The 24,721-nt window shown below is 40.0% G+C and overlaps 1 protein-coding gene across 1 annotated transcript in view; it reads right to left on the bottom strand.

The window, feature by feature from the left end:
- Positions 1-21,803, bottom strand: part of DEUP1 (deuterosome assembly protein 1) — a 98,523-nt gene extending 76,720 nt beyond the window's left edge. Inside the window, exons 1-2 of the mRNA XM_025357394.1 lie at positions 21,748-21,803; positions 20,217-20,289 (exon numbers count right to left, since the gene is read on the bottom strand). Of these exons, the coding sequence (XP_025213179.1) occupies positions 20,217-20,245 (29 nt within the window). The 5' untranslated portion in view covers positions 20,246-20,289; positions 21,748-21,803. The remainder of the gene's footprint in view (positions 1-20,216; positions 20,290-21,747) is intronic.
- Between the last annotated feature and the right edge of the window lie 2,918 nt (positions 21,804-24,721).

Raw genomic sequence — 24,721 nt, 5'->3', positions numbered from 1 at the left:
ATATAAAAAATACATACGTACATATTTATATATATACATGCGGTTTTTATATATACACAAGTCATTGTATAAAATGCCATAAAGGACAAAGTGGAAGATAGACCCTTGTAGCACTCCCTACCAAGCCCTTCAGGGTGACAGTGATCTGTTGTTTATTTTTAAAAATTATGATCAGACAGTAATCCATTTAATTAGCCTTACAGTTTTTTCTTTCTTTCCCACAAAAATATCATGCCAGAGCCCAAATACAAGTCTATGCTGTTTCTCTGCTGCACCAGCAGGCTAACCTTGTGAGGCGAGGCTGGTCTAGTAAGCAAGGAGTTGGGGTATCCCTGGTGAGTCCTGGTGGCCATTACTTCCTCTTCTAAGGCCCACAAACCCTGCTTATCCCTCTTCCAGAGTCTTACCTAAGATTTAGTCAAACTCAATTTTACATCAAACTCAGCTTTTTATCAAACTTAATATTCCCTTTTGAAATTCAATTGTTCAGTCTTCTAGTATATTTTCTGTTCTTCAGCTTTTCAGATAATTACTCGTAAATCTAGTGAACTTTAAAATACGATTTTTAAAAAGGCTCAGTGTAGCCTCCTTAATGTAGCTGGGCATTGGCATTCTTTACTATATTTCCATTACTTCCTTTAGTCAAACGCTAACTAACACTATGCTAAGTATCTTCTTGAACCTCCTTTCATGGATCCTCACAATATCCCCATAACATAGGTATTATTATCCAATTTTAGAAAAGTTGAGTGAGTGGTTAAAAAAGAAAAAAAAAGTCCCGTGAGTCTTCCAGCTTTGGAAACTAGGTGAATTGTGTCTAATACACTACTTAAGACATGCAAAACTCTATTCCTTACTATAAAGTGTATCTTGGGAGCAATTCACAAAGGAAGGTCCTGCAGTCAGGCCAGATTTTTCTGCATTAATCCTTCAATTCATTAAGGCAGAAGAGAGGGGGCACACAGAATTCCAGGGTGACATGCCCTTCTAGAGCCTATAATCAAAGTATCAAGATACCGAGTTTGGAGGTGAAGAGGGGGCAAAATAGAAAACTAAATAGTGGCAAGTATACTAAAGAGGGCAGGGGAATGGAAGAAAAAGTCACATTCAGAGTAAAAACAGCCAGGGTAAGATATATGGACATATATGAAGGTGGCCCAGAGCAATTTTGGGCTAGTGGGCTCATACCCCAAAGCCCTTTAACATAGGGCTTATGTGCTAGTTCTTCCTCTCAACTTTTTTTCTTTTTTCTTTTTTCTTTTTTTTTTTTTGATACAGAGTCTCACTCTGTCACCCAGGCTGGAGTGCAGTTGGCACAATCATAGCTCCCTCCTCTGGTCTCAAGTGATCCTCCTGCCTCAGTCTCATGAGTCACTAGGACCATAGGTGTACACCACCATGCTCAGCTAATATTTGAAATTTTTTATAGAGACAGGGACTTCCTATGTTGTCCAGGCTAGTCCTGAATTCCTGGCCTCAAGTGATCCTTCCACCTCAGCCTCCCAAATTATTGAGATTATAGGCATGAGCCACCATGCCCAGCCTTATATGCTAGCTCCTAAAAGGGCAGACATGAACCTAAAATAAAAATTGGATAAAAATACTTGAACATTAACTAATAAAAGTTTTTTTAAAAGAAAAAAAGGACCAACCTTCATCAGATACATTGCTATAATGATCATATGACTTGTTAGCCAAACCAGGACAATTTTGAAAGTGACAGGAGCACTAATAATAATTATGCCAGCACACACAAGGTATAAACAGTTACTATTCTGGACAAACTGGGATTCAGGATTAGCCTACCCATTACCAATGGGAAAACAGAGGTGCAGAGACAAGTTGTGGGGGAAAAAGTCAAATTTGAAATCAAGACTAAGAAATTTGCTAGAAACCATATAATTACATAGAAACTGAATAACTTGCTTCTGAATAACTTTTTGGTAAATAATGAAATTAAGGCAGAAGTCAAGAAGTTCTTTGAAACTAATGAGAACAAAGACACAACATGCCATATTCTCTGGGACACAGCTAAGGCAGTGTTAAGAGGAAAATTTTACAGCACTAAATGCCCACATCAAAAAGTCAGATCTCAATTTAACAACTTAACAAAATAACTAGATAATCAAGAGAAAACCAACCCCAAAGCTAGCAGAAGACAAGAAATAAACAAAATCAGAGCTGAATTGAAGGAGACAGAGACATAAAAAATAATTCAAAAGATCAATGAATCCAGGAGTTGGTTTTTTGAAAAAAATGAATAAAATAGATAGACAGCTAGCTAGACAAATAAAGAAGAAAAGAGAGAAGATCCAAATAAACACAATTAGAAATGACAAAGGGGAAATTACCACTGACTCCACAGAAATACAAATAATCATTAGAGAATATTATACATACCTCTATGCACATAAACTAGAAAATCTAGGAGAAATGGATAAATTTCTGGACACACACACACTCCTAAAACTGAGCCAGGAAAAAACTGAATTTCTGAACTGGGTGCAGTGGCTCATGCCTGTAATCCCAGCGCGTTGGGAGACTAAGGTGGGCGGATCACGAGTTCATGAGATCGAGACCATCCTGGCTAACACGGTGAAACCCTGTCTCTACTAAAAATACAAAAATATTAGCCAGGCATGGTGGCACACACCTGTAGTCCCAGCTACTTGGGAGGCTGAGGCAGGAGAATGGTGTGAATCTGGGAGGCAGAGCTTGCAGTGAGCCGAGATCGTGCCACTGCACTCCAGCCTGGGAGACAGAGTGAGACTCTGTCAAAAAAACAAACAAAAAAACTGATCTCTGAACAGACCAACAATGGGCTCTGAAATTGAATCAGTAATAAATAGCCTAACAACCAAAAACAGCCCAGGACCAGAAAGATTCACAGCTGAATTCTACCAGATGCACAAAGAAGAGCTGGTACCATTCCTACTGAAACTATTCCAAAAAACTGAGGAGGACAGACTGTTCCCAAACTCCTTCTATGAGGCCATCATCATCCTGACCAAAACCCGGCAGAGACACAACAAAAAAAGAAAACCTCAGGCTAATATCCTTGATGAACATGGATGCAAAAATCCTCAACAAAATACTGGTAAATGGAATCCAGCAGCACATCAAAAAGTTTATCCACCATACACAAGTAGGCTTTGTCCCTGTGATGCAAGGGTGATTCAACATATGCAAGTCAATAAATGTGATTCATCACATAAACAGAACTAAAGACAAAAACCACATGATTATCTCAGTAGATGAAGAAAAGGCTTTCAATAAAATTCAGCATCATGTTAAAAACTCTCAATAAATTAGGTTCCAAAGAAACATACATCAAAATAATAAGAGCCATCTATGACAAACCCACAGCCAACATCATACTGAATGGGCAAAGGCTGGAAGCATTCCCCTTGAAAACAGACACAAGACAAGGATGCCCTCTCCCACCACTCCTATTCAACATAGTATTGGAAGTCCTGGCCAGGCCAATCAGGCAAGGGAAAGAAATAAAGAGCATCCAAATAGGAAGAGAGGAAGTCAAACTATCCTTGACATGTTCCTATATCTAGAAACCCCATAGTCTTGGCCCGAAAACTCCTTAAGCTGGTAAACAACTTCAGCAAAATCTCAGGACACAAAATCAGTGTGCAAAAATCACTAGCATTCCTATACACCAACAACAGTTAAGCCGAGAGCCAAATCAGGAACGCAATCTCATTCACAACTGCCACAAAAAGACTAAAATACTTAGGAATACAGCTCACCAGGGAACTGCAAGATCTCTACAATGAGAATTACAAAACGCTGCTCAAAGAAACCAGAGATGATACAAACAAATGGAAAAATATTCCATGCTCATGGTTAGGAAGAAACAGTATCACTAAAACGGCCATACTGCCCACAACAATTTATAGATTCAGTGTTATTTCTATTAAGCTACCTATGACATTCCTCAAAGAACTAGAAAAAAACCAGAAAAAACTACTTTAAAAATTCCTATGAAAATCTAGGTGCAGTGGCTTATACCTGTAATCCCAATACTTTGAGAGGCCAAGGTGGGCAGATCACTTGAGTTCAGGAGTTCGAAACCAGTCTGGGCAACATGATGAAACTCCATCTTTACCAAAAAAATACAAAAAATTAGCTGGGCATGGTTGTGTGCACCTGTAGTCCCAGCTACTGGGGAGGTTGAGGTGGGAGGATCACTCGAGCCTGGGAGGCGGAGGCTGCAGTGAGCCGAGATTGTGCCCTGAATTCAAACTATACTACAGGGCTGCAAGAATTAAAACAGCATGGTATGGGTAACAAGAACAGACACATAGACCAATGGAACACAACAGAGAATCCAGAAATAAGGCCACACACCTACAACCATCTGATCTTCAACAAACCTGACAAAACAAGAGATGGGGAAAAAACTCCTTATTCAATAAATGGTGCTGGGAGAACTGACTAGCCATATGCAGAAGACTGAAACTGGATCCCTTCATTATACCATATACAAAAATTAACTCAAGCTGGATTAAAGACTTTAATGTACAACCCCAAACTGTAAAAACCCTGGAAGACAACCTAGGCAACACTATTCCAGACATAGGAATAGGCCAAAATTTCATAACAAAGACACCAAAAGCAATAGCAACAAAAGCAAAAATTAACAAATGGGATCTAATTAATTAAAAAGCTTCTTCACAGCAAAAGAAACTATCAACAGAGGTAAACAGACAACCTACAGAAGGGGAGAAAATATTTGCAAACCATGCATCTGACAAAGGTCTAATATATCCAGCATCTATAAGGAACTTAAATTTACAAGAAAAAAGCAAACAACCCCATTTAAAAAATGGTCAAAGAACAGACACTTCTCAAAAGAAGACATACATGCAGCTAACAAACATATGAAAAAAGGCTCAACGTTACTGATTGTTAGAGAAATGTAAATTAACACCATAATGAGATGCCATCTCACACCAGTCAGAATGGGTATTATTAAAAAGTCAAAAAATAACAGAATCTGGCCAGGTTGTGCAGAAAAAGAAACATTTTATACACTGTTTGTGGGAGTGGAAATTAGTTTGACCATTGTGCAAGACAGTGTGGTGATTCCTCAAAGACCTAAAAACAGAAATACCATTCAACTCAGCAATCCCACTGCTGGGTATATACCAAAGGAATACAAACTGTTCTATCATAAAGACACATGCACATGTTATGTTCACTGCAGCACTATTCACAATAGCAAAGACATGGAATCAACCTAATTGCCCATCAATGGTAGATGGAATAAAGAAAATGTGGTTCATATATACCATGAAATACTATGCAGCCATAAAAAGGACAAGATCATGTCCTTCACAGCAGCATGGATAGAGCTGGAGGCCATTATCCTTAGTGGATCAACAAAGGAACAGAAAACCAAATGTCACATGTTCTTACTTAAAAGTGGGAGCTGAATGATGAGAACACATGGATACATAGAGGGGAACAACAGACACTCAGGCCTATCAGAAGATGGAGGATGGGAGGAGGGAAAGCATCAAGAAAAATAACTAATGGGTCCCAGGCTTAGTGTGTGGGTGATGAAATAATCTGTAAAACAAACCCCCATGACACAAGTTTACCTAGATAACAAACCTCAACATGCACCTTTAAACTTAAAAAAAAAAGTTAAAAAAAGAAAACTATAGGATTTGGGGATATTTTTATTACGTCCATTTTCACATTGGCAAGACATGCCATTATAATTTTCAGAAGTGTTTTATCAGCTCCCAAATCAATGGGCACATTTTCTAAAATATTTAAGCCATAAAAAAATTTGGACAATTTGAAAAATAAACACAGCATGAGAAAAATTATACTAAAAATAAGTAATTAAATACTACATTTAAACAAAGGAGTGAATTCAGTTTGGAATACATGAGATGTCTAAAATAGAAATAGGTCTGGAGCATGGGAGAGGGGTTTAAAAGACAAATATGAAAGCCATCATGGAGAGAAAGAAGGGAAGGAGGGAGGAATTACGGAGAAAGAGAAGCTTTGCTTTTGCTGATTCCTCTCCCTGGAACGCCATTCCCCCAGATATCCAGATATCTATGTCTCTCACGTTTTTTAGGTCTTTCTTCAAATGTCACCAAACCAGATTTATTCTGTAACTCTCTATTCTCATAATCTGCTTACTTTTTCTGCATAGTGATTATTACCACCCCCCAACATAATATTGATTTATTTGTTTGCTATAATCTGTTTCCCTCCACTTGATTATAAGCTCCAGTGAGGTCTCTGATACCATTGCAGAGCCATAGTATCAGCTCTAAACTTCCCACCTCCTGAAAAATAGGAACCCTAATTTGCTTGGGTATTATATTACAAGCTTCTGATTTTTATTTCAATTTTGTGTTTTAGAAGACCTCTTCTGACAATAATCCAGCAGGGGAATAGAATGCCACCTTATTACTGTCAGACAGTGGTAGAAGTTCAGGTTCTTGACTCAGCCTCTGTTGCCACTGGGAGGGAGGAACTCCTCATTACTGTTGGGTGGGGGTGACAGTTCAGGCCCCTAGTAGTTCTGTGCTAATACTACCTTGGCTGGAAGGGGTAGGGATGCCTCATTACTCTTACCTCCTCCAACACTGTGTGAGGTGGGTTCCCTCGTTATCATTACCAAAGTGTCTTGCTTTCCTTTGCTATGGTAAGTCTCCCTTGGGGTTGTTGGTGATTTGAGGCAAGATTTGGATATTCCTGAGTCCCTGGGCCATTGCACCAATTATGCCTCATATGCCACCTGCTTCTAATATAAATGGACAGCCTCTATGGGTAATTTGACTAGCTGTCCTTTGTTGATTCATCTTTTTTTTCCCCTATTCTTGAACCATTTTTAGTAGTATATAACTTGAAGATTTGTAAGATTAGCATAAAGTATTTGCATTTTCCCCTTTCTCCTTTTTAGAGAAAATTTGGAAACCATTTCATGGCATGGATTCTATAGTGCACCTAGCTCTGTGCTGCTCATCTTGTACTCTAGCATTTGTACAGATTACAGGTGTAGTTACTCCACAGCACTATGGGTTGGCCAGTGGATTTCCCCATAAATGGCTATGCCATATGTGTTTGTGCTTTCAAATGGCAACATGTGAAACATATTTCTGTCATTCTATAACACTTTCTATTATAAGAAGCAACAATAACTTAATAATTGCTTTAAGAGGTAAAAGGGAATAATAGCCAAATGTATCTTCTGATTTCAAGACACAACCTAACTTAAATAACATTTAAGAATGAAAACTGTGAGTCTTAGTATGTTACCCTCAGAGAGTCCATGAAAGCACATGGGTCTGTTCTGTTTCTGGCTGGAGCCATTCCTACATAACTACTCCCCATACATTCTCCAATTAAAAAGACAAGTCCTCAATACCTCAAGTGTGTCTATGAAAATTGTCCTGGATTCTCTTCATTTTTTCACACCCTGCTTTTATACAGCCTCATTTCTACCTAATTCTGAACTCTTGATTCAACTCTTCTCTAGTCTTTTGAAATTGGTATTTATATTTTATTTCCCTGTTGTTTTACAGTTTATTGCCTTTAATAGGCTGTCATTCTTTTGGTTCACTCATTCATTCAACAAATGTTGACTGAGCTGGGAGCAGTGGTTCATGCCTGTAATTCTAGCATGTTGGGAGGCCAAAGTGGGAGGACTGCTTGAGTCCAGGAGTTCAAAACCAGCTTAGGCACCATAGTGAGACCCTATCACTACAAAAAACAAAACAAAAAAATTCTCAGTTGTGGTGGTATGCACCTCCCAGCTACTCAGGAGGCCGAGGTGGAAGACTGCTTGAGCCCGGGAGTCTGACATTGCAGGGAGCCAAGATCACACCACTGCACTCCAGCCTGGGTGACAGAGCTAGACCTTGTCTCAACAACAACAAAAAAGCTGACTGCATAATTACCCTATGTCAGGCACTGTGCTTGTCCCTGTGGTGTGACAGAAGAGAAGACAAAACATTGCTGAACAGAGCTGGGGCCCCTGGAATACGCTGGCCTACAGTGTTATAGGACTAACTTCTTAATGTTCTTATTACCACTGATACTTGTGTTGCTACTTCTCTTGCCAGCTTTTCTATTTTTGTCTCTATTTCTCCTTTTCTTTCTGCTTCTTGAGTTCAAGGAGTGTACAACTTTTATACTAACTGCTGTCCCATGAGACTGCTTCTTTCTTTTGGGGAGAGAACCAATGCACTCATAACATATCTGTAATATTCAGGTTTTTAGCACTTCTCTGAGTAGAAGCTCACAAAGTTCCAGGTGGTTCCAAGGTGCCATACAACTAAGCACTACAGACCACCAGATAAGGTTAGGTGGGTATGCACCTGATGTACATATCTACATTCACACATATCAGATTTTTAAGAAAATGTAAGTTGTAACTAATCTTTTTTTTTTTTTTTAATACTTTAAGTTCTAGGGTACATGTGCATAATGTACAGGTTTGTTACATATGTATACTTGTGCCATGTTGGTGTGCTGTACCCATCAACTCGTCAGCACCCATCAACTCCTCATTTACATCAGGTATAACTCCCAATGCAATCCCTCCCCGCTCCCTGCTCCCCATAATAGGCCCTGGTGTGTGATGTTCCCCTTCCCAAGTCCAAGTGATCTCATTGTTCAGTTCCCACCTATGAGTGAGAACATGCGGTGTTTGGTTTTCTGTTCTTGTGATAGTTTGCTGAGAATGATGGTTTCCAGCTGCATCCGTGTCCCTAAAAAGGACACGAACTCATCCTTTTTTATGGCAGCATAGTATTCCACGGTGTATATGTGCCACATTTTCTTAATCCAGTCTGTCACTGATGGACATTTGGGTTGATTCCAAGTCTTTGCTATTGTGAATAGTGCCGCAATGAACATATGTATGCATGTGTCTTTATAGCAGCATGATTTATAATTCTTTGGGTATATACCCAGTGATGGGATGGCTGGGTCATATGGTACTTCTAGTTCTAGATCCTTGAGGAATCGCCATACTGTTTTCCATAACAGTTGAACTAGTTTACAATCCCACCAACAGTGTAAAAATGTTCCTATTTCTCCACATCCTCTCCAGCACCTGTTGTTTCCTGACTTTTTAATGATTGCCATTCTAACTGGTGTGAGATCGTATCTCATTGTGGTTTTGATTTGCATTTCTCTGATGGCCAGTAATAACGAGCATTTTTTCATGTGTCTGTTGGCTGTATGCATGTCTTCCTTTGAGAAATGTCTGTTCATATCCCTTGCCCACTTTTTGATGGGGTTGTTTGTTTTTTTCTTGTAAATTTGTTTGAGTTCTTTGTAGTTTCTGGATATTAGCCCTTTGTCAGATTAGTAGATTGCAAAAATTTTCTCCCATTCTGTAGGTTGCCTGTTCACTCTGATGGTAGTTTCTTTTGCTGTGCAGAAGCTCTTTAGTTTAATTAGATCCCATTTGTCAATTTTGGCTTTTGCTGCCGTTGCTTTTGGTGTTTTAGACATGAAGTCCTTGCCCATGCCTATGTCCTGAATGGTATTACCTAGGTTTTCTTCTAGGGTTTTTATGGTATTAGGTCTAATATTTAAGTCTCTAATCCATCTTGAATTAATTTTCGTATAAGGAGTAAGGAAAGGATCCAGTTTCAGCTTTCTACTTATGGCTAGCCAATTTTCCCAGCACCATTTATTAAATAGGGAATCTTTTCCCCATTTCTTGTTTTTCTCAGGTTTGTCAAAGATCAGCTGGCTGTAGATATGTGGTATTATTTCTGAGGACTCTGTTCTGTTCCATTGGTCTATATCTCTGTTTTGGTACCAGTACCATGCTGTTTTGGTTACTGTAGCCTTGTAGTATAGTTTGAAGTCAGCGTGATGCCGCCAGCTTTGTTCTTTTAACTTAGGATTGTCTTGGCAATGTGCGCTCTTTTGGAACTTTAAAGCAGTTTTTTCCAATTCTGTGAAGAAACTCATTGGTAGCTTGATGGGGATGGCATTGAATCTATAAATTACCTTGGGCAGTATGGCCATTTTCACGATATTGATTCTTCCTATCCATGAGCATGGAATATTCTTCCATTTGTTTGTGTCCTCTTTTATTTCACTGAGCAGTGGTTTGTAGATCTCCTTGAAGAGGTCCTTTACATCCCTTGTAAGTTGGATTCCTAGGTATTTTATTCTCTTTGAAGCAATTGTGAATGGAAGTTCATTCATGATTTGGCTCTCTGTTTGTCTGTTACTGGTGTATAAGAATGCTTGTGATTTTTGCACATTAATTTTGTATCCTGAGACTTTGCTGAAGTTGCTTATCAGCTTAAGGAGATTTTGGGCTGAGATGATGGGGTTTTCTAAATATAGAATCATATCATCTGCAAAGAGGGACAATTTGACTTCTTCTTTTCCTAATTGAATACCCTTTATTTCTTTCTCTTGCCTGATTGCCCTGGCCAGAACTTCCAACACTATGTTGAATAGGAGTGGTGAGAGAGGGCATCCCTGTCTTGTGACAGTTTTCAAAGGGAATTTTTCCAGTTTTTGCCCATTCATTATGATATGGGCTGTGGGTTTGCCATAAATACTCTTATTATTTTGAAATACATTCCATCAATACCGAATGTATTGAGAGTTTTTAGCATGAAGGGTTGTTGAATTTTGTCAAAGGCCTTTTCTGCATCTATTGATATAATCATGTGGTTTTTGTCTTTGGTTCTGTTCATATGCTGGATTACGTTTATTGATTTGTGTATGTTGAACCAGCCTTGCATCCCAGGGATGAAGCCCACTTGATCATGGTGGATGAGCTTTTTGATGTGCTGCTGGATTTGGTTTGCCAATATTTTATTGAGGATTTTTGTACTGATGTTCATCAGGGATATTGGTGTAAAATTCTCTTTTTTTGTTGTGTCTCTGCCAGGCTTTAGTATCAGGATGATGTTGGCCTCATAAAATGAGTTAGGAAGGATTCCCTCTTTTTCTATTGATTGGAATAGTTTCAGAAGGAATGGTACCAGCTCCTCCTTGTACCTCTGGAGAATTCAGCTGTGAATCCATCTGGTCCTGGACTTTTTTTGGTTGGTAGGCTATTAATTATTGCCTCAATTTCAGAGCCTGCTATTGGTCTATTCAGAGATTCAACTTCTTCCTGATTTAGTCTTGGGAGAGTGTAAGTGTCCAGGAAATTATCCATTTCTTCTAGGTCTTCTAGTTTATTTGCATAGAGGTGTTTATAGTATTCTCTGATGGTAGTTTGTATTTCTGTGGGGTCGGTGGTGATATCCCCTTTATCATTTTTTATTGAGTCTATTTGATTCTTCTCTCTTTTCTTCTTTATTAGTCTTGCTAGCCGTCTATTAATTTTATTGATCTTTTCAAAAAACCAACTCCTGGATTCATTGATTTTTTTGGAGGGATTTTTGTGTCTCTATCTCCTTCAGTTCTGCTCTGATCTTAGTTATTTCTTGCCTTCTGCTAGCTTCTGCTCTTGCTTCTCTAGTTCTTTTAATTGTGATGTTAGAGTGTCAGTTTTAGATCTTTCTAGCTTTCTCTTGTGGGCATTTAGTGTTATAAATTTCCCTCTACACACTGCTTTAAATGTGTCCCAGAGATTCTGGTATGTCGTATGTTTGTTCTCATTGGTTTCAAAGAACATGTTTATTTCTGCCTTCATTTCGTTATGTACCCAGTAGTCATTCAGGAGCAGGTTGTTCAGTTTCCATGTAGTTGAGCGGTTTTGATTGAGTTTCTTAGTCCTGAGTTCTAGTTTGATTGCACTGTGGTCTGAGAGACAGTTTGTTATAATTTCTGTTCTTGTACATTTGCTGAGGAGTGCTTTACTTCCAATTATGTGGTCAATTTTGGAATAACTGTGATGTGGTGCTGAGAAGAATGTATATTCTGTTGATCTGGGGTGGAGAGTTTTGTAGATGTCTATTAGGTCTGCTTGGTGCAGAGATGAGTTCAATTCCTGGATATCCTTGTTAACTTTCTGTCTCATTGATCTGTCTAATATTGACAGTGGGGTGTTGAAGTCTCCCATTATTATTGTATGGGAGTCTAAGTCTCTTTGTAAGTCTCTAAGGACTTGCCTTATGAATCTGGGTGATCCTGTATTGGGTGCATATATATTTAGGATAGTTAGCTCTTCCTGTTGAATTGATCCCTTTACCATTATGTAATGGCCTTCTTTGTCTCTTTTGATCTTTGATGGTTTAAAGTCTGTTTTATCAGAGACTAGGATTGCAACTCCTGCTTTTTTTGGTTCTCCATTTGCTTGGTAGATCTTCCTCCATCCCTTTATTTCGAGCCTATGTGTGTCTCTGCATGTGAGATGGGTCTCCTGAATACAGCAAACTGATGGGTCTTGACTCTTTATCCAATTTGCCAGTCTGTGTCTTTTAATTGGAGCATTTAGTCCATTTACATTTAAGGTTAATATTGTTATGTGTGAACTTGATCCTGTCATTATGATATTACCTGGTTATTTTGTTCGTTAGTTGATGCAGTTTTTTTTGTAGCATTGATGGTCTTTATATTTTGGCATGTTTTTGCAATGGCTGGTACCGGTTGTTCCTATCCATGTTTAGTGCTTCCTTCAGGGTCTCTTGTAAGGCAGGCCTGGTGGTGACAAAATCTCTAAGCATTTGCTTATCTGTAAATGATTTTATTTCTCCTTCACTTATGAAACTTAGTTTGGCTGGATATGAAATTCTGGGTTGAAAATTCTTTTCTTTAAGAATGTTGAATATCGGCCCCCACTCTCTTCTGGCTTGTAGAGTTTCTGCCGAGGGATCTGCTGTTAGTCTGATGGGCTTCCCTTTGTGGGTAACCCGACCTTTCTCTCTGGCTGCCCTTAACAGTTTTTCCTTCATTTCAACTTTGGTGAATCTGATAATTATGTGTCTTGGAGTTGCTCTTCTCGAGGAGTATCTTTGTGGTGTTCTCTGTATTTCCTGAATTTGAATGTTGGCCTGCCTTACTAGGTTGGGGAAGTTCTCCTGGATGATATCCTGAAGAGTGTTTTCCAACTTGGGTCCATTTTCCCCCTCACTTTCAGGCAGCCCAATAAGACGTAGATTTGGTCTTTTCACATAATCCCATACTTCTTGAAGGCTTTGTTCATTTCTTTTTCCTCTTTTTTCTTTAGACTTCTCTTCTCGCTTCATTTCATTCATTTGATCTTCAATCGCTGATACTCTTTCTTCCAGTTGATCGAGTTGGTTACTGAAGCTTGTGCATTTGTCACGTATTTCTCGTGTCATGGTTTTTATGTCTGTCAGTTCGTTTATGGCCTTCTCTGCATTGATTATTCTAGTTATCCACTCTTCCATTCTTTTTTCAAGATTTTTAATTTTCTTTGCACTGGGTATGTAATTCCTCCTTTAGCTCTGAGAAGTTTGATGGACTGAAGCCTTCTTCTCTTAACTCGTCAAAGTTATTCTCCATCCAGCTTTGATCTGTTGCTGGCGATGAGCTGTGTTCCTTTGGAGGGGGAGATGCGCTCTTATTTTTTGAATTTCCAGCTTTTCTGCCCTGCTTTTTCCCCATCTTTGTGGTTTTATCTGCTGTTGGTCTTTGATGATAGTGACGTTCTGATGGGGTTTTGGTGTGGGTGTCCTTCCTGTTTGTTAGTTTTCCTTCTAACAGTCAGGACCCTCAGCTGTATATCTGTTGGAGATTGCTTGAGGTCCACTCCAGACGCTGTTTGCCTGGGTATCAGCAGCAGAGGCTGCAGAAGATAGAATATTGCTGAACAGCGAGTGTACCTGTCTGATTCTTGCTTTGGAAGCTTCGTCTCAGGGGTGTACCCTGCCATGTGAGGTGTGGGGTGTCGGTCTGCCCCTAGTGGGGGATGTCTCCCAGTTAGGCTACTCAGGGATCAGGGACCCACTTGAGCAGGCAGTCTGTCTGTTCTCAGATCTCAAACTCCGTGTTGGGAGATCCACTGCTCTCTTCAAAGCTGTTAGACAGGGTCTTGTGTCTGCAGAGGTTTCTGCTGCTTTTTTTGTTTTGTTTTGTTTAGCTGTTCCCTGTCCCCAGAGGTGGAGTCTACAGAGACAGGCAGGCCTCCTTGAGCTGCTGTGGGCTCCACCCAGTTTAAGCTTCCCAGAGGCTTTGTTTACCTACTTAAGCCTCAGCAATGGCGGGTGCCTCTCCCCCAGCCTTGCTGCTGCCTTGCCCTTAGATCGCAGATTGCTGTGCTAGTAATGAGGGAGGCTCTGTGCATGTGGGACCCTCCCGGCCAGGTGTGGGATATAATCTCCTGGTGTGCCATTTGCTAAGACCCTTGGTAAAGCGCAGTATTGGGGTGGGAGTTACCCGATTTTCCAGGTGTTGTGTGTCTCAGTTTCCCTGGCTAGGAAAAGGGATCCCCTTCGCCCTTGTGCTTCCCAGGTAAGGCGATGCGTCGCCCTGTTTCAGCTCTCCATTCGGGCTGCAGCAGCTGACCAGCACCAATTGTCCGGCATTCCTTAGTGAGATGAACCCAGTACCTCAGTTGAAAATGCAGAAATCATCCATCTTCTGTGTCACTCGCACTGGGAGCTGGAGACTGGAGCTATTCCTATTTGGCCATCTTGCTCCACCCCCAGTTGTAACTAATCTTTTGTAAACATTTTCCTGTAAAAAGTATGTGTAAATTTATCCTACACTGTGGTACTTTTTCATCTTTCCTTAAACTTACTAGCAGCTTGATTAGGTCTCTTGTAGAAATCTTCCCTTTCTTTCCTTATTTCCTTCCTTCCTCCCTCTCTCTCCTTCCTAATAACTTTCCTTCCTTTCAAAATCATGCATTTAATTCCTACAGTCACTTAGCATTGCTAACATTTCAGAGTCTACCCTCAAGTTTGACATATCAGGATTTTAAACCCGATGTACTTTGTTTCTTCTTCAGAGATACAAGAAACTAGAAGAACTTGTCCAGTTTGATTACTCTGGGGAGGAATATATGTGTATATGGGAGGAAGGTGAATAAAGTATGAAGAGAGGGAGAGTAAGGGGGTATAGTCTGGGCTAACCAGAAAGGAAGGGAATTAACCAAATTTAAAAAGAATTTTCAATGTGCAAAAATAATATGTTACTATAATTTATTAAGGTACCAATATGTTGACTTACATCAGAAAAATCAAATTTTATTTTACAAACTGTGATTAAAACTGTGTTTAACTCATCAAGAACCTGGTAAGTGAAGTTATGACTCATAAAGTTGAGAACCTGGTAAGTAAAGTAAAGATGATTAATATATCTCAGAAGGAAATAACACTTTAAGGGGTAAGAAAGATGCACACGTAGAAAAGCATAGTTTTAAAGGACCTTTTGAATCAGATGCAAGAAGTTATGATTTAATATTCATCTACCTTGGTTCTTTGAAAATAATGACTTGGTTCTTTGAAAATAATGACTTCCATAGCAGATAAGAAGAATCTGGTGGGTCACATAGCAGTGCCTAGATGTTTAGGAAGCATTTGACAAGATTCTATGAATGAGATCAATGGCTAAGATAAAAGTCACAGAATAAAAAGTACAGTAAAAGATTCAGTAGAGAAAAATGAGAATTTGATTGAAGATGTATGCACACGTTTTATTCCCTCCCCAAATCCTACTAACACAAAGTAAAGGGATATTTTTAACCTAGAAGGTCAAACCTACAAGGATAAAAATAACAGGAACTAGCAGCAGACAAAGCCAAGCAGCAAACCAACTAGATGCATCTGGAAGTAGCAAGTGAGTGTCAGCCTGAAAACAGGAGGAATAGCTAAGAAGGGGTTGACTCCTAGATCTCCTCACTGGCATTAGAATCCAGGCATATTCTCTGGAGAAGCTAAAACAGACAGGCTTTGGACTGGGGTTGGGAAACACCAGGTACAGTAGATGCCAGGACCACCGTACTAGAAACTGGGGGGTTAAGGTCAACAATGTAAGTCTGAATTCAGTTCCCTCCTCCTTTTCAGCTCCCAGAATGCTGGTATACTCTCCAGGTAAGAAATTAGAATTCTCTGGAATCTGATTAGCCTGAGACAAAGGCTGAAAGAGAGGGACCTGGGGTCCTGCAAGGAAACTCCCTAGCCTGATGACTATGGAGTAAAGACCACTGTCAATAAGCCCACTGACATGGTTTGGCTCTGTGTCCCTAACCAAATCTCTTATCGACTTGTAATCCCCAGTGTTGGAGGAGGGACCTGGTGAGAGGTGACTGAATCATGAGAGCAAACTTCCCCCTTGTTGTTCTTGTGATAGTGAGTTCTCAGGAGATGCAACTCCCCCTCTCTCCCTCCTGCTCTGGCCACACAAAATGTGCCTCCTTCCTCTTTGCCTTCTGCCATGATTGTAAGTTTCCTGAGGTCTCCCCAGCCATGCTTCCTGTCTATTTGTTTTTTGGGTTTTGTTTTTGTTTTTGTTTTTGTTTGAGATGGAGTTTTGCTCTCGTTGCCCAGGCTGGAGTGTAATGGCACAATCTCGGCTCCCCGCAATTTCTGCCTCCCGGGTTCAAATGATTCTTCTGCCTCAGCCTCCTCAGTAGCTGGTATTATAGGCATGCACCACCACACCAGGCTAATTTTGTATTTTTAGTAGAGATGGGGTTTCTCCATGTTCGTCAGGCTGGTCTTGAGCTCCCAACCTCAGGTGATCTGCTTGCCTTGGCTTCCCAAAGTGCTGGGATTATAGGCGTGAGCCACTGCGCCTGGCCTCTATTTGTTAATCTAACCATATTCTATTTATATGTGGAGATAAACTTGATATGACATAAAAAAAGGTTGAAAACAAGGTGATGAACAAAGATATTATTGATTAAAGTATATTAAAAAGAAAGCAGGGATGGTAATATTAATATCAGGCAAAGTAGGATTAAAATAGAAAACATCAGTTTATACTTGTGCTATATTTTATGATGTTAATCACATAATATGCTGAGAAGATATACCCATAAATCTTGACACATTAAGCAACAGAACACTGAAGTATGTACAGCAAAAATTGTTAGTAATACCAGAAGGATTAAACAAACTACAATTATAATGAAGATCTTCCTTAGAATTTGACAGATCAAATAACCAAAAATTAATGTAACTGTACTTAAAAAGCACAAGTTAAACATAACAACAATTAAAATGTTTGATTATATAACTTTTTTAGCCTTTTTACTCAACCAAAAGAGAACGTACATGTGTTTTCAAATACCCAAAGGACATTAATAAAAGTTGATCCTGCAACAGACTACAAGAATAATCTTAGTGAAACTGACAGAGCCAAAATCATACAGTCCATATCCTATGACTATAGTAGTAGAAAGATTAAAAAGTAGTAATAAAAAGATAACTAAATGCCCCTTGAAATTACATTTTCTAAATATCTCTTGAGTCAAAGAAGATATCAAATTTGAAATGACAGATTATTTAGAAAATGATGGTGAGAACACTAATCCTATGGCAGGCAGCAAAGTTGTGCTCAGGAGGAAAGTTACATGCTTTTTATTATTTAAAGAAATAATGAAATTCAGAAATCATGAAAATAACTGAAGCAAATTTTTCAACCCATGGGAACAAAATAAAATAAACCATAAAAGGGCAAACTGGTAAGTAGAAATTCATGAATAACAAAACAAAAACAAAGCAAAATCTAGAGAAGGTTTTCTTAAAAAGGCCAATAAAAGGGATCACTTATTCATTCCATAATTATGTTCTGGAAACGCACTTTAAAAACAAAAAGAACAAACATAAAATTGAGTTTCAATTACAAGCAGTTTAGATTATTATGGCACAAATACAAACACCTATAATTGGGAGAAATCATGGATAAATTAACATCAAACCGGGTTATAACCATGATATCCGAGAATATTGATTCACTCACACTGAAAATGTTCTGTGGGAAAGCTCCCACTGTAGGCCTTGCCACTTTCTGCTCCTGCTCTGTGTAATCTTTTCCCCCAGATATATTCTCTGCCCAAATGCTGCCTTACCATAGCATCTTTGACCACTCCATTCACACTCTCTACTTTTCCCACCCTTAGACTGCTTTATTTTTCTTCATATCACCATATGATACAAATTTTATGTTTATTATCTGTCTCTTCCACTATGGTATAAGCCCCTTGAGAAACAGTTGTCTATTTTGTTCACTGCTACCTTCCTGGTGCCTAGACCAGTAAGTAGCTGACAGTAGACTCTAAATAAGTATCTGTTAAATGTAGGCTGTTCCACAAAACATTACTGTATAGGTAGGTGACATGGTTTAATAAGCTACATAACAAGCCCCTGATGATGAAGTTTTATTGTATTCATGATCTGGATTCATACATACTTCTCAATAGCATGTGGGACTGAGGCAGTGCCAACCTGGCGTCTCCATGGTTTGGACACCATGGTAGGCAGTGTCTGGCCCCATGTCTACTGTGATCAGTGGAACAATACCTCAGGAAAACCTCTAATAACTCTCATTAACTTGGGGGGTTGTAATTACACCATACCCAAACAAATTCTACTGTTCCTTACTAAATTCTAAGTTCTTTAAGGACAAGGTCTCTTTCTTAAATGACTCCATAGCCTTGGATTTGCAGGAGTGAAGTGATAGCTGGTACCCAACCTTAGGTTCAACATCTTCAATCTGCATCTTAACTCTTAGTGCTATCATCACACCACGGACCCAACACATACTCAACCCAGAATCCTAACTTGGCTCTACTATGGATACCAGGCAGGCTGCTCCCTGCATCTCATTGCCACCCATTTCCAACGCAGAAAGGAACACAGGGATTGGAGCCAGGCATACCTGAATTCAAATGCTACTTTCTTTACTAACCTGGTGTATATTCTAGGATGAGCTCCTGCTTTTTTTGGTCTTTCTACCTTTCTGAGGCTGAATGTGGTAGAGGATGCTAGTTTTTCACCAATATCCATTCTTCCTCCTTTGTTCTAGAACTTCTAAGCTTCATCTGATCATACGGTTGCCTAGTTACAGACCATATTTCCCAGCCTTTCTTGCTGTTAGTTGTAACTCTGGGATTAAGTTCTGGCCAATGGAAAATGAACAGAAGTGAGACCTGCCATTTCCATGTTATACTCCTAAAAGAAAATGTCTCACTCTCTCCTCTTGCCCTTCTCCTTCCCTATGGAAGGAGCACAGTCATGATGACAGAGCACACTTATGATGGTAGGAGCTGAAACAACCACTTTGGTCCTAGAGATAGAAATCGTTAGTGAAGATGGCAGAGTTGCCAAACCAATCCTGGTCTGCGCATATTGGGCGAGCATAGCACCTGTGACAAGTATATGAAACAGAAATAATCTTCAATCTTACTTAAGCTGCTGTTTTTGGAGTCTCTTTGTTATAAGAGCTTAGACTGTACTGTAATATATTTACTTTTCTTAGTTGTAAAACGAGAATAATACCTAGCAGGGCTGTTGTAAGAAGGAGTATGCAGTAGCAGCTAAAAAGTGATAGCTATGATTATTATTCAAACTTGTGCAGCTTTCTTTCAGCCTGACATTAAAGTTATGGTCTGGGCAGAATTTCTGAAAGTGAGACAACTGAAGTGGTGTGACTAGTGCCAAAGTCAGCTGCAATCAAGATTAGGCACTATACAACCACCCCTTTACCCCCTCATTCCCCAAACACTGTGTTCAGCCAGTGGTCAGTTGGCTAGTGATTGGAAGACAAAACTCTGTGATGCTGGTAGCAGGTAAAGAGTTAGGACAGATATTTGTAAACAGGAATTTGATTTCTACAATGACAAATGCTATACAAATTTTATTTTTATCTCTTCATGAAACTTTTGGTAAAATATCTAGTTCTTGATGATATTTTTACGGAGTTGGATCTATTCTCAGCCTATGTTTAAGTGTTGAGTTCAGCCTTAAGGGGCAAGAGTAGAGGGAAGCTTGAGATAATGCAGCAAAAAAGGAGCAAGCTGTCGAAGAGAGGTTGCATTGTGGTAATAGAAGAGCACATGAGGCCTGCCTCAGCATCCATCACCCTTAGATATTGGACAGTCACTAAGAGTTGGAAAACAGTGATTTTTTGAGTGCAGATCTGTAGTGTCAAAATCAGAAACTCTCATATTATAATTCTTAATTACAGTCACTTGATATTTCCTCTCATCTGCCTCACCAAAAATAATTGGCATATCCTTCTCTTAATAGTAAATTTCAAAATTCATGCGTTCTCAGGAAGTTTTTGGCATAGTTAAGTACATACTTATAAAACAGAAATTTCTCAGCACTTACCCCATTGTATTATGGGCTTGGTTCTCCATGTCAAGAAACTGCTACATCTGGTTTATATTTCTTGATTTTTAATCTGTTAGGGGGAAAATGATCCAAATTCCTAAAATGTTTACATTCATTAACCTATAAAACAGGAAAATTTAGCTACTGGCAAAACCCACTTAGTATGAGTTTTTCTGTGTAGTAGCTCTTGATCCTACAAAATATAGAAACTTGAGTTTTCTGTTTTGGTTTTTTGTTTGTTTTTTGAGACGGAGTCTCGCTCTGTCGCCCAGGCTGGAGTGCAGTGGTACGCTCTCAGCTCACTGCAACCTCTGCCTCCCGGGTTCTAGCGATTCTCCTGCCTCAGCCTCCTGAGTAGCTGGGACAGGCAATTGCCACCACGCCCGGCTAAGTTTTGTATTTTTAGTAGGGATGGGGTTTCAGCATATTGATCAGGCTGGTCTCAGACTCCTGACCTCGTGATCTGCCCACCTTGGCCTCCCAAACTTGAGTTTTTTTGTTTAGCGACCCCTATGCATTTATGATATTGACTTAGTGATGAATTGAAATATGTGGTACTGACTAAAATGAGCATCCATTTACTACTTATTGAATAATAGCTTGGTACTATATTGTCTGCAAAGGACTCAGTACATGAGAATGAGTAAAACAGAATTCCCATTAAAAGAGAAATTCTAGCCAGATGTTCTCAAACTTTCTATTCTTGTGGATCCAATAAAGGTGTGCTTTTATTTGAGTACATTCTTTCTTTGGCCCTCTCTGGGTTTTGTTAGGATGAATATAACTATGAGATTTAAGACAAAAAGGCTACGAATGCCTTTAAAAAGAAATCTTGAAATTCTTCAATGGCTCTATGGGCACTGGCTCACCTCTTGACAAAATAGGGACGTTAGTATTTGCCTAAAGTAAAAAAAAAAATGTTTTTCTCAGTAACAAAATTATAGTTAAAAAATAATCTATGACGATAACTGGAGAAAGTATTGAGAAGGACTTCAACTCCTCCGAATCACTGAATAAAAGTCAATTAAAGAGCATTCAAGGAGGTAGAAAGAGGAGGAAGATTCGAGCTCACATCACTTCCAAACCGAAGAGTTTAGGAGAGACCCTGGAACTGTGTGTGGGACAGAGCAGAGAGGAGCAAGGGATGGTGAAGGAAAACGTGACCAGAACGCGCAGACCTATAAATGGTTTTGTAGATTCTCAAATCTCTCACTTAAACGTCAGGGAAACTGAGGCACAGACAAGCTAAGTGGCTTGCCCAAGGCCACACGACTAAAGCCCAGGCCTTCTAACTTAGGGCGCAGCTCTGCTCTGGATATGCATGGGTGGGCCTCCCCTCCCAGCCTCTGTCCCCGCGCCACGCGCCCCTCCAGGACCCGCGCTCGGTTCAAGCCCAGCTTCCCGCAGAGCGGCCGCACCTTTGGGATCCCCCTGTCCCGCTCAAGGACCCGCGCCAGCCCGGGGGACAGCCTGGCCTTTGGGTGAGAGTCAGGGGCCAGGCGGGGCCGGGAAGGCCAAGAGCCATTACCTGCGCTGCGCGGCGCTCGCCCGAGAGGTCTGAGGCCGGGGGCGCAGGACCGCGTAGGTCACCTCCCACCTGGCCAGGCCCGCCCCAAGGGGCCTCGCCACCCGCCTCTGCGCTCCCGCCGCCTGGGCCCTCCTGCCGCGCGACCAACCAGGCAGTTGGGCCTCTCCCTCCCAGCGCTCAGCGCCGCCGCTTGTTGCCATGGGGACGTCGCGGCCCGAACTGGTGGCCGTCGGAGTGGGGGATGGGCGCGGCGGCGGTAGGCGCTGCCCTGTGGGGGTTCCTCGGCTGCCTTCAACCTCGCCCTGCGCGAGCGCGACCTCGCTATCCCGCAGTTATGCGTCCAGTGCCCCCTCTATTCTGGGTCCTTTCCTCTTTGTAGTCCCACTGCCCTACCTCAGGGCCCGGCACTCAAGCTGCAGCCCGGAAATACTGGTTGAATGAATGAACCAAAGAGATCACGAAGGAACTGTAAACAGCTGGGAGTTCATCATCCAGGTTCTTTAAATCCCCTTGGCCCTCTTTCCTCTTACTCAAATTTGAAGTGGTATGAGAAAGAAATAAACTTGGGGTAAAAAGAACTGCTTTTCTCTCTGTGCACCCTAGTGTCTTCCAGATGGGAGGAGCTGGATTTCAAGCTCTAACAGCATCTGCTTGTACCTGGCTTTCCAAGCGCGATGGGTCCTTAAAAAACTGCTAGTCAGGCGAGCGGACAGTGTTGCCTCCCTTCAGGGAGAAGGGAAGAGCTTCTAAAAGAAGCTGGAACGAAACTCAATGGGACTGACTCCGGATTCTTTCCTTTTTCCACCAAATTCCAAGAGTCATTGATGACAGAATTTCTGTCTCTCTTCATTTCATAGAGGAAATAATAGGAAAGAATATATATTTTCCAACTGACATCTCGAGTGATTTGTTTTAAGCACTTGAATTTTGTGTTTGATTTATTTTAACCAAAGAATTCCTTCCTAATACATGGAGGCGACTACTTAATTCTTAAAGTCTTTTATTTGCACTTTACTTTCATCACTTTAACGCTAATTTGCTACTTCAATATTCCATGAATTTAATGCGCATCTACATCCCTCCGTCCAGGTTCCAACTGAATTTTATAAAACCATTATGCTGTTTCTTGACAAATTGAGCTTCATAGATGAATTGTATATAGTCACCTGGGATATTAGTTCTAATAAGTGTTTCATAGCTCTCATGTTTGCATGAAGAGGGTGACTGTGTTATCTTAACTTGAAACTTTTCATTATTCTGAAAACTCTTAGTTATTCTTGTCTGAATTGAATGGGTCAATGTATTTTTTTTCTAACCCAAGGAACGGAAAATGGCACTAGCAACGAAATTTAATGAAATCTCAGAATGCCCAAGATCACTAAGGCTATGTAACATTGGTAAGTACTTCCATGCTCATTATTTCTTTAGAGGCTCAGAAATACACTCAGCAAGTGTATCAGGTGTTATTTATAGCTCCTTTCAGAAGATTAGGAAACCCAGGCTTAGAGAGAATGAAGGATGTGTCCATGGATTTGTCCATCTATTTGCACTTGAAATGGATGATACCTCAAGATATAAACCTAGATCATCTTACTCCAAATCCAGTGTTCTCCAAACATTAAGCTTGAGTTGGTTTCTTTAGCAGTCAGGATCTTCCTTAGCAAACTGTAGGTTTCATGTTTTCACATGGAAGAATAGGTGCAGGGGAATGCTTGCAAAAACATGTGAGAAGACACATACTATAGTGGATTTTAGGAAAATTTAAATATAGAATAGGAACATCCCATTCAATTTAATACAAATAAAGGTTTTCATTTCAGGATGAGAGTTAAGATTTAAAATGCAAATACCTGTCCCCTACCCTGCTAGGAAGAAGTAACAGTAAAGACCTGAATTCACCTTGAAATGTCCTTATTATTAGATATTTTCAGGTAAGTTTGTTTTGAAAGGGATGAGACCAGGAAGGCCCCAGTCTAAAGGATAGGAAGCGTGTGGCCAGGGTGGAAATCTTCCTAAACAGGGTTAGTGAGAAGTGACAAGAGAGCTTAGTCATGAAAGAAAATCGGAGGACATGGCAAAGTAAGGATAAGATAAAATGTAACCAGAAATGGTCAAAGGAGAATATAGGGGGCATAAATAGATGAAGAATAAGGATGACCTATGGAAGAAAAGCTAAAGGACCAATTATAGGGAATAAATAATGAAGCAATAGGCTAAACCTTTAAAAAATAAAAACCTTCATAACAAAATCATTTCATGGGAAAATTTATAATAGCAATATAGTAAATGAATGTGCAACTTTAACATATGCGTGGCTATATAAAATAACTTCATGTCTGTCTTTATATCAACAAGGAAATATTATTTTTATGTTTTAAAAAAGTTTTAAAATTACATATATACATTATAATTTTAAAAACTAAGTATATCCTTATGCATAGAGCATACTTAAAAAATTTTTTTAAAACAATTATAATGAAATAATCATAGAACTGAAGAAACTATAGAGGAGATACAGTCTAACCCAGGGGTCCCCAACCCGTGGGCTGCATACTGGTACTGGTCAGTGGCCTGTTAGGAACTTGGCCACACAGCAGGAGTGGGCAAGCAGCGGGCAAGCATTACGGCCTGAGCTTCACCTCCTGTTGGATCAGTGGCGGCATTAGATTCTCATAGAAGCATGAATCCTATTGTGAACTGCACATGCCAGGGATCTAGGTTGTGCACTCCTTATGAAAATCTAATGCCTGATGATCTGGCATGGAACAGTGTCATCCTGAAACCATACCCTCTGGTGCCAAAATGGTTGGAGACTGCTGGTCTAACCTCTTCATTTTGGATGTGAAGAAACTCAGATCCAAAGAGTTATAATTATTTGATTAGTTTCATTGGTAGTTAATGGCAAACATTTTCAAAGGAATTTTCTGGAGATGCTTAATACACATTCTAGTTGAGAAAATAACCATTCAGCAGG

The sequence above is a fragment of the Theropithecus gelada genome, chromosome 14 (assembly GCF_003255815.1).
Source record: "Theropithecus gelada isolate Dixy chromosome 14, Tgel_1.0, whole genome shotgun sequence".
Classification (NCBI taxonomy): domain Eukaryota; kingdom Metazoa; phylum Chordata; class Mammalia; order Primates; family Cercopithecidae; genus Theropithecus; species Theropithecus gelada.
This window is presented reverse-complemented; position numbering and strand designations above follow the sequence as displayed.